At 41.6% G+C, this 10,786-nt stretch overlaps 1 protein-coding gene across 1 annotated transcript; it reads left to right on the plus strand.

The window, feature by feature from the left end:
- Window positions 1-355: 355 nt before the first annotated feature.
- Window positions 356-5,237, plus strand: B2M (beta-2-microglobulin). Its single transcript, NM_001284479.1, has 3 exons — window positions 356-443; window positions 4,131-4,406; window positions 5,224-5,237. The coding sequence occupies exons 1-3, from the start codon at window positions 356-358 to the stop codon at window positions 5,235-5,237; spliced, it is 378 nt and encodes a 125-aa protein (NP_001271408.1).
- The last annotated feature ends 5,549 nt before the right edge of the window (window positions 5,238-10,786 follow it).

The raw sequence follows: 10,786 nt of genomic DNA on the forward strand, positions 1-10,786 counted from the left end.
AGGCTGGAGGGCTGGAGGGTCCCCCGGGCAGGAGGCCGCACCGAGGTAGATGCAGCCCAGAGTGCTAGGGTGGGAGGCCCCCGCCCCGAGCTCTGCCGTGCTCCCCAGTAGGAGCGCGCGGGGTCACAGGCAGCAGAACCACCCACTCGGGCCAGACCAGGCCTTCTTAGAATCACGAGACTTTATGGGAAATGAAACTGAAAACGGGAGCGTCCCTCTCTCTAACCTGGCTGGGCCTCGCGCGCTAGGAGACGAGTGACAGCGCCGGCCGGGAGGGCCCCGATTGGCGGGGCGCGCCCGACTATATAGCGGCGGCGCGGCGGGCGGGCGGCCCAGTCTCCGGCGCTCTGCGGCCATGGCTCCGCGCCCCGCGCTGGCGACGGCTGGTTTCCTGGCCTTGCTCCTCATCCTCCTCGCTGCGTGCCGCCTGGATGCCGTGCAGCGTGAGTGTCCGCCCTGCCCCGGCCCTTCCCCGGCGCGCGTCTCGCTGGCACCCTCGGCGCCGACGCTCACCCGCCGCGCCTCCCCGCCGCTCCTTCCGACCTGGGGCTCGCCGCGGTGGAGCGGGGTCGGCCGGGCGCCGGCCTCTCGCCTTCCGCTTGGGGAGAGGGGGCGCGCGGGGCCCCGGCGGGTCGGCACACAGTGTCCGGGTGGTGACAGGTTTCGGGGCGACCGAGGTGGGGCGAGTTTCCCTTCCGCGGGACCTCGCCCCCCGGGTGCAGCTGCCTGGGAGCGCGGGTCCTGCGGACGCCGAGTCCCGCGCGGTGACAGGGCCGGGGCGTCCGTCTGGGCTTCGCGGGCGGCGCGGCGGGGGCCCCGCTCGGCTCGGATCCCGCCGCCTCGGGCTTCCCCCCGCGCCCGCGCCCGCCCCCCGAACACCCCCACACTTGCGCGGCGGCACCGCGGCGGGGGAATCCGCACGTGGGTTTCGTGAACTGTCTTGAGGGGCTGCAAAGCGCCCGGACTTCATTAATTCCCTGGTTGCTGTTACTTGTCGCTTTTAACAGTCCTAAGGGCACGTCGTCATTGATAGGGAGCCTGCTGGGGACGTTTTGTGCTTTAAGTCGTTTGATTCCGAGACTACGATGTCCATACAATGCTTACGATCACCGGCATTTCCAGGATAAGGAAACTGAGACACCAACAGGCTTTTTTTTTTTTTTAATTTTTATTTTTAATTTTTTTTATGCTTGAGAGACAGAGAGCGAGAGGCAGAGACACAGCAGAGGGGGAAGCAGGCTCCACGCAGGGAGCCCGATGCGGGACTCGATCCCCGGACCCCGGGATCACGCCCCGGGCTGAGCCCCCCCGGCGATCCCGAGACACCAAAAGTTTAAGCAACTTCATCACACAACACCGGGGAAAAACGGGGGGAAAACGGCAGAGAGTCGAGCGGGACCTGGGCTTTTTGCGGGCGTGGCGCCCTTTGGCTGCGATCTTTGCGGTTTTTCAGCATCTCCTCCTCGCCGTCGGGTGTTAGGGTTTTGGCAGGAGGCTAGAGAGCCAGGAGCCCTTTGTCTTTTCTTCACAGAGGGCTCTTCCTCTTTGGCTCTTTGCCTGGTTCTTTCCAAGATGAACTAAGCTTCTACTTTCAGTTTTGAAAAAAGCAAAGGTTTACCAGGCAAGGATTGTAAAACCAGTGATAATGGCCATCAACTTGGTTGCCCAGGTCGCCCGTCAGGGACGCTGTAGATCCTGAGCACGTTCTAAAATATCCTGCAATATGCCAGAAGCCTCATATTTTCCCCCTCACAAAAGCCTCTGTGAAGCGGGGGTATTTTGCTCATGAAAAAAAGGTATTTAATTTATAATCTATTTACAAAATAAAGCACAGATGCCACTATTGATATTTGCGGGTGACCATAGAAATCTTTTTATTTTTTTAATTTATTTTATTTATTTTTTCATAGAAATCTTTTTAAAAATAACAAGCTGATATTAAAAGAAAAATCTGAATTTGAAAATTTCCAAAGTAATACATGCCATGAATAAATCACTTCTAGAAGATACACAAGAAAAGGGTAGTGGTGATTGCCTCTAGGGGTCTGTTTTTTGCTCTGTCCTATGTGTGAGTTTTGTTTCACTGTAGACATAAATTGACTTTTCAGTTAAGCTTCAGAAGCTCAACTAACTGTCCCAAAGTCACAGAAACAGTAAGGGGCTGAATTCAAATTCAAACCCAGGTCTTGTCTGATATGCGTCCTCCTCTTAGAAGAGATTATTGTGATATTTTTGCAGAACCCTGCCTGCCTCCCTCAAAGAGAGAATTCTAGGCCTGATGAACCTGTACTCTGACTCTTGTGGCATATATTGTGTTCTAATTATTAGAAGTTCTGATACAAAGAACAATCTGATTTGTCTTCACTTTTAACTTTATGGGAAAAAAAAAATCAGGGCTTCTTTGGGATCACCAGTCTAGTTCCTAGTGGGGCTGGTGACCTTTCCTTTTATGATAGGGTGTTTCTAGACAGATAGACCTGGTCAGAGTAGCCTAGTACTCCTCTTCCCCACCACCTGCAGGACACAGAGTTGCTGCCCTTTAGTAACCATATACACTGCATATACACTGCATGTATGTGTATTTATTTATTTTTTTTTAATTTTTTTTTCATTTATTTATGATAGTCACACAGAGAGAGAGAGAGAGGCAGAGACATAGGCAGAGGGAGAAGCAGGCTCCATGCACCAGGAGCCTGACGTGGGATTCGATCCCGGGTCTCCAGGATCACGCCCAGAGCCAAAGGCAGGCGCTAAACCGCTGCGCCACTCAGGGATCCCTGTATTTAAAAGTGAATTAGACACTTTAGTGTCAATCTTCATTTAGTAACAGTAACACTTCTCTTCACTGGATGAAAAATATAGAAATGGAGTTTATGATAGCTCCTTTCCTTATCCCCAGGGATGGTCTAAGTTATGCATTCCATTTTGGAAACTATTGTTCTACAGCAATGTATTCCCAATATGGCTAGTTATAGCCATCACTTAAGGGTACTCGTTAAAAATGCAGATCCCAGTCTTGCACACTTTACTTTGGTCACGACAGAGAGTGTTCTTTCTCATTTGCACAGTCATCACCCTTCCCTATTGTTCTTACCCAGCCCAATTCACTCATTTATGGTATTTCTGGCTTCTGTAGGCATTTTGTTTGAAGTAATAATAATAATAATCTGCCATTTACAGAGCAATTGCTGTGTGCCAGACACTTTTTTTTAAATTTTTTTTTTCATTTATTTATGATAGTCACAGAGAGAGAGAGAGAGAGGCAGAGACATAGGCAGAGGGAGAAGCAGGCTCCATGCACCGGGAGCCTGACGTGGGATTCGATCCCGGGTCTCCAGGATCACGCCCTGGGCCAAAGGCAGGCGCTAAACCGCTGCGCCACCCAGACACTTAATACATATTGAGAAGTCAGATGGGCGGGGATCTAGACAGGAGCATGAACTAAAAAGGAAAGGAGTAAACATTAAAAAGAAAAAAAATATTTGGAGAGTGTGTGAAGTGAGAAGTGAAGTTTAAAAAAGAGATTGGGGCCAAATCATGAGAACTCTTGTGAGATGTGTAGAGGAATTATATGGGTGCTAAGAATCCATCAAAAGTTCTTGAGAGTCTCTACAGAAAAGTTCTTAAAGATTTATGAATCTTTAAGATTCTTTGGCACAAACTCCAGAAATAGAAGATGATACTATTAGAAACCTGCTAGAAACAAACAAAAAGCCATGAGTAGAACAATTATGTGAAAAAGATATTAAGGCATGGTTTATCCCTCAAAATGGAGGTAGCCTTTTGGAAAAGTGGAACCTCATTTGGCCAGAGTGGAAATGGAATTAGGACAAATCAATGATCAAATTTTTTTTAAAAGATTTTATTTATTTATTCATGAGAGACACACAGAGAGGCAGAGACACAGGCAGAGAGAGAAGCAGGCGCCATGCAGGGAGCCCGACGTTGGACTCGATCCTAGGATTTCAGGATCACACCCTGGGCCAAAGGCAGGCGCTCAACCCCTGAGCCACCCAGGCGTCCCTCAATGATCAAATTTAAACATTTGTTGCCTGATCTAACTTTAGACCAAGGTAGCCCCAGGTGAAATACTCTGCAATTTTCATTTGTCTTTCCCTCATGTCCCACAGATCCCCCAAAGATTCAAGTGTACTCACGACACCCAGCAGAGAATGGAAAGCCAAATTTCCTGAACTGCTACGTGTCAGGGTTCCATCCACCAGAGATTGAAATTGATTTGTTGAAGAACGGAAAGGAGATGAAAGCAGAACAGACAGACCTGTCTTTCAGCAAGGACTGGACCTTCTATCTTCTGGTCCACACTGAATTCACTCCCAATGAGCAGGATGAGTTTAGCTGCCGTGTAAAGCATGTTACTCTCAGTGAGCCCCAGATCGTTAAGTGGGGTAAGTTTCTATGTTCTTTCCTCAGCTACTAACAATTGTATCTGAGCACAGGCACAGCTTAAAGCTACTTTGATGTTTAAAAAAACAAAAAAACAAAACAACAACAACAAAAAAAACGCATGCTGGGATTGGCAGGGAACACTAACTATAAAGCTCTGCTTAAGTGGGACCTGCTGAGAGACCTCAGCACAGCATGATGCCTGAAACAGTTTTCCTGCAGCAAGAGCAGGGAGAAGTAGCAGCCTGCAGCCAGCACTTGCACAAATGCACATGAACCCCCAGTATTTATTTATTTATTTATTTATTTATTTATTTATTTATTTATTTATTTATTTCCTTCTTTCTTTCTTTCTTTTTTTTTTTTTTTAAGATTTTATTTATTAATTCATGAGACACACAGAGGAAAAACAGCTCCATACAGGGAGCCCGATGTGGGACTTGATCCCGGAACTCCAGGATCATGCTCTGGGCTGAAGGCAGGTGCTCAACCACTGAGCCACCCAGATGTCCCAAACTCCCAGTGTTTCTTACCTAACTGGCTGCCTTGGGCTTTCCTGACAGCCTCATGGATACTTACAACCATCAAAAGTCTCAGGGAGCCACAGGCCTTTGTATGATCTGCTATCCTAGTATCTTGTTTGGTACTCGCAGCTGGGTTGGGATCTGAGACTAGAAGGCAAGGTTGGGACTTACTGGGTATTCATAGTTAGGGACAGCAGGCTATTCTAACAGCCTCATTTATAAGTTTTAGATATTTGTTGATACATAATATCTTAAAAGTAAAACTTACTGTCTTTCTTGGTTTTCTTTTTTGTAGACCGAGACAACTGACTAGCATCACAGGTAGGTTTCTAACCTTAAGAAAATACTTTTCTTGTTTGACTGTCCTGGGGACTATTTATAGACAACCTTGTAGGATAACCCTCATTATAGGGAAGACATTAATTAGGGTGGCATTTCAGCAGATAAGCAAGAATCCTCCAGGGAATACATTTTCTTTTCCTGTGGAGTAGCATGAGAACGGTCTAATGCTGCCAGTGTCACTAGCCCTCCACACAGTCAGAGGAGCTGTTGGGGCACTGTAATGTGGTAGAGGCAGCCAAGTTACCCACACTAGTTGTGAGGATTTGATCTTTCTTCATCCATTTCTATGGTGGGCATCTCTGGGCCTTCAGAAATGAATTGTTCTCTTCCTTTGCATAGCAGTTGCTTTATTATTCAGCCCCAAGACAGGAGTGACATGGTTTTTACAGATACCCATTCCTTCAATCTCTTGTTTAGCTTCAGTGTGTGGGCACTGTTTGCCTTCTAGAGGCTCCTAGTCCAACAAAGGAGAGAAATGGAAACAGACTGTTGTAATGCAATGTAAGGATACTATAATACATGTATCTATAGAAACTTCAAGCAGTGTGAAAGGGGGAGGAATTGTACTTCTCTGCATTGTTGGTTGGAGTCCAGAGGTAAAAAATCCAGCTTTTCAGTGAAATTCATCTCTACTGGGTACCATGGTACTAAAAACCTTTCAAATTTCCTGTTACATTCTAGCATAGGGAAATTAACTTGACAGAGCATCAGAGAGTTTGAGTGACCTGCCTGGAATCACACAGTTACTAAATGGGAGGGCCAGGATCTGAACTCTATACCAGCATTTTTTCCTCTAAGGTTGTGAGAGAGCCAAGGGGATAAATTAATGGGATATGCTCTTTATAATGGGTTTGGAAAATTGTCTGCAGCTATTTCTTTTACAAACAGTGATTTACACAGCAGAAGTTAGACAAATTTGGTGGTGCAATCTATAATCTAAATAAATGTATTGCTAACAAATCTATTTTCTTTTTTTCAGCTTTGAAGATGATGCATTTATTGAACTAATCCCAAATGCTTTGGTTTTTCTTCATGCTGATAGGTTTTTATGCTTTAATCATAAAGTTATATTGAAACAAATACAAATACAATCTAGTTGTTAATTCTACATTGGGCACTGTGTCACTATGCTTGACCTATCTGGGCCAGTAGCTATAGTTGTGGGGCTGGAAGCTTAGAGATACGGAGGAGAGAATTCTCATACTCACCATCAATATCTTGGTCAGACCTGAACTCTTCAGTCTCTTCAGAAAAACTGGATAAGAAGATAATTATGCCTGTTTAGAGTTAATCTCCAATTTGCATACTTTGCTTAGAATTTGGGAGACATTTTTTGAAAGATAAATGCCAAATTATTGGAAATTTGTTACAGTGGATAATATACCTTATTGTATAAAATTCATATTTACCTCTTCCATATGTTAGAGACACTGTTGCACATGATTCTACTTACGTTAATTTTGTTTCAATAATTAAAACAATGGTAAAACTTGACATGTTCAGTTTCTTGTATATCAGTCCCTCTCTTACCCCTTTGTTTTCAAACAGGAAAACAGTCTTCAAACATCCTTTGGAAAAGAGTGTAAACCCCTGTTATACAGGGCTTGACTCACAGTGAAAAGGGCCTTAGTGATCTGCATTTTACAGATGAATAATAGGATCCCAGGGAAATTAAGTGACTTAGGGTGACAACAGTGGTCCACTGTGTGACCATGCCTCTGTCTTTTTCTTTTCTTTTCTTTTTTTAAAGATTTTATTTATTAATTCATGAGAGACACAGAGGCAGAGACATAGGCAGAGGGGAAGCAGGCTCATGCAGGGAGCCCGATGTGGGACTCGACCCCGGGATCCCAGGATCACGCCTTAGGTTGAAGGTAGGCGCTAAACCACTGAGCCACCCAGGGATCCCCCCATGCCTCTGTCTTTTAGCCAGTGTTCTTTCTGTTCCTGGCCAAGACACAAGGAATGTGCACAACAAAAGTATCTGGAGGATCTCATATTTTAGCAAGCAATAGATAAACTTTGAATGAAAAATACTGGATTTTTTAGTTTTAAAATATAGTTTATACATGATGACCAGCTTTGTGCATTTGTTTATTTAGCCACACCACCACCCTGCCTCTACTTGTGCACATGCATGCTCTCTATTTCTAAAATAAATAAAATCTTTAAAGCAAAATTTAAAAAAATAAAAAAATAAAGCAAAATTAAGACCTTATGCTCTATACATTAATAATGAAGTAGGAGAAAGAAAAATTAAAACAATCCCATTTATAATTGCATTAAAAAGAGTAAGCTAAAAAAAAAAAAAGAGTAAGCTACTAAGAATGAATTTCATCAAGGAAGTAAAAGACCTGTATTCTGAAAACTATGAGACATTAATGAAAGAAATCGAAGATGACACAAATAGAAGATACAGCATGCTCATGAATTAGAAGAACTGACATTGTTAAAGTGCCCATATTACACAAAGCAACTTACAGATTCAAAAGGAATCCCTATCAAAATATCAATAGCATTTTTCATTGAACTAGAACAAAAATCCTCAAATATGTATGGAACTACAAAAGACCTCAAATAGCCAAAGCAGCCTTAAGAAAGAACAAAACTGAAGATATCACAATTCCAGATTTCAAGATATACTACAAAACTACAGTAATCAAAACAGTATGGTACTGGCACAAAAATAGGCACATAGACCAATGGAACAGAAGAGAGAGGCCAGAAATAAACCCATGATTATATGGTCAATTAATCTATGACAAGGAAGTGATATACAATGGGGAAAACAGTCTCTTCAATAAATGGTGTTGGGAAAACTGGATCACTTTCTTACACTGTACACGAGTAAACTCAAAATGGATTAAAGACTTAAGTGTCAGACCTGAAACCATAAAACTCCTAAAAGAAAACATAGGCAATAATTTCTTGGACATTGACCTTGGCTATATTTTTCTGGATATCTTTCCTGAGGCAAGGAAAACAAAAGTAAAAATAAGCAATTGGGATTATATCCAACTAAAAGGATTTTGCACAATGAAGGAAACCATCAACAAAGCAAAAGGCAACCTTCTAGATGGCAGAAGATATTTGCAAATGATATATCTGATCAGGGGTTAATATCCAAAATAAATAAAGCATTCATACAACTAAAAAAAAAACCTGATTAAAAAATGGCCAAAAGACCTAAATAGACATTTTTTCCAAAAAAAAAAACAAAAAACAAAAAAACGTATAGATGACAAACACATGAGAAAATGCTCAACATCACCCAGCAGGGGAATGCAGATAAAAACTACAATGAGATGTCACCTCATTCCAGTCAGAATGGCTATTCTCAAAAAGACAAGAAACAACAAGCATTGGTGAGGATGTGGAGAAAAGGAAACCCTTGTGCACTGTTGGTAGGATAAAAATTAGTGCAGCACTATGGAAAACAGTATGGAGGTTCCTCAAAAAGTTAAAAATAGAAATACCATACAATCCAGTAATAGCACTGCTGGGCATTTGCCCAAAGAATAGGAAAACAGTACTTTGAAAAGTTATATGAATCCTTATGTTTATTGCAGTATTATTTATAATAGTCAAGCTATGGAAACAACCTAAGTGTCCACCCATAGTCCCTAGATGAATGGATAAAGAAGATACAGGGTGTCTGTGTGTGTGTGTATGTGTGTATGATATATATAATATATATATATATTAGAATATTACTCAGCCATAAAAAAGATAGCCACTTGCAACAAAATGAATGGACTTAGAGGGTATTATGCTAAGTGAAATAATTCAGAGAAAGACAAATACCATATGATTTCATTTATATTTGGAAATTAAAAAAAAAAACAGAAACAGACTAAAACAGAATAAACTGGCAGTTGCCAGAGGGAAGGGGGAAGAGAAAGGTTGGACAAAATAGGTGAAGGTGATTAAGAGGTACAAACTTCCAGCTATAAAATTAATAAGCCATGGGGATGAAAAATATACCATAGAGAATATAATCAATAATAATATAATACTTTTGTATGGTGATGGTAACTACACTTACTGTGGTGAGGATTGTATAATGTATAGAACTATTGAATCATGTTCTACACCTGAAACTAATACAACATTGTATATCAACTATACTTCAATTAAGAAAAACCTTATGTTTTTAGAGTAGTTTGGATTCATAGCAAAATTGAAGGGAAGATACAGAGATTTCCCATATATCCCCTAGCCCCACACATGCAAAGCCTCCTCTATTATCAAAACCCCCATCTACATTGACATAGTATTATCACCAAAATCCATATTTTACCTTACAGTTCCCTCTTGATGTTGTATGTTCTGTGGGTTTGCACAAATATATAATGACATGTATCCATCGTTATCAGAGTATTTCACTGCTCTAAAAATCCCATGTGAAAAAAAATAAAAAAATAAAAAATAAAAAAAATAAAAATCCCATGTGTTGCCTATTCATTCCTCCCACCAACTTCCTTTTGCTCTCCAAGTGCTGACAACCAACTGATCTTTTTACTATCTTTGTAGTTTTGCCTTATCCAGAATATCATAAAGTTGTAATCATGTATGTAGCCTTTTCAGATCTTTTTTAAATAAAGGATTATTTATTTGAGAGAGAGAGAGAGAGAGAGAGAGAATGAGAGAGAGAGAAAGTGTGAGGTGGGGGCAGGGGAAGGGCTGGGGGAGAGGGAAAGAAAAATCTCAAGCAGACTCTGTGCTGAGCTTAGTAGGGCTTAATCTCAAGACCCTGAGATCATGATCTGAACCAAAACCAAGAGTCACCCAACTGACTGTATCACTCAAGTGCCCCAATAAATATATAAATCTTTAAATTTTTGATTTTAGAATTGTTCTAAAATTGTCCTCTTCATCATCAAATAGTGAAAATAAAGAAAAAGTATTGTTCATCCATCTTGGCAGCTGTGGCGGCAATTATGTTCACCCCTCATTGAGAACACCAGCATTTGCCTGTTTTAGGCATTCCAAACTGAGGTGCTACTTCTGATTTGATTTTATACATTTTAAAACAAACTATATTAGCCTCTTACATTTTTCTTGCAACCTCTTTAAGCAGATACACTCAGAGGAAAAGGTCCAGAAATATATACAATAATTTTTTAACTATGTTTACCTAAGGGCAGGGACTAAAATGGCAGGAGTAAGATAAAAATAGGTTTTTAATTTTAATTTTATTTTTTTAAAAATTTAATTCCAGTGTAGTTAACATACAGTGTTATATTCATTTCAGGTATACAATATAGTGATTCAATAATTCTATATATTAGTCAATGCTCACCATGACAAGTGCATTCCTTAATCCCCATCACCTATTTCACCCACCCACCCCCATCCACCTCCCTTCTGGTAACCATCAGTTTGTTCTCTACTTGAGTCTGTTTCTTAGTTTATCTCTCTCTTTTTTTCCCTTTGTTCATTTGTTTTGTTTCTTAAATTTCACATGAGTGAAATCATATGGTATTTGTATTTCTCTGGCTTATTTTGCTTAGCAT

Source organism: Canis lupus, chromosome 30 (genome assembly GCF_011100685.1).
Source record: "Canis lupus familiaris isolate Mischka breed German Shepherd chromosome 30, alternate assembly UU_Cfam_GSD_1.0, whole genome shotgun sequence".
NCBI lineage: Eukaryota > Metazoa > Chordata > Mammalia > Carnivora > Canidae > Canis > Canis lupus.

What these genes read in the sequence shown, in the direction of transcription:
- B2M (NM_001284479.1), top strand. Translation starts at nt 356, where the DNA reads ATGGCTCCGCGCCCCGCGCTGGCGACGGCTGGTTTCCTGGCCTTGCTC. An exon ending in CCGCCTGGATGCCGTGCAGC is followed by an intron (nt 444 to 4,130) that starts GTGAGTGTCCGC and finishes CATGTCCCACAG; the next exon opens with ATCCCCCAAAGATTCAAGTG.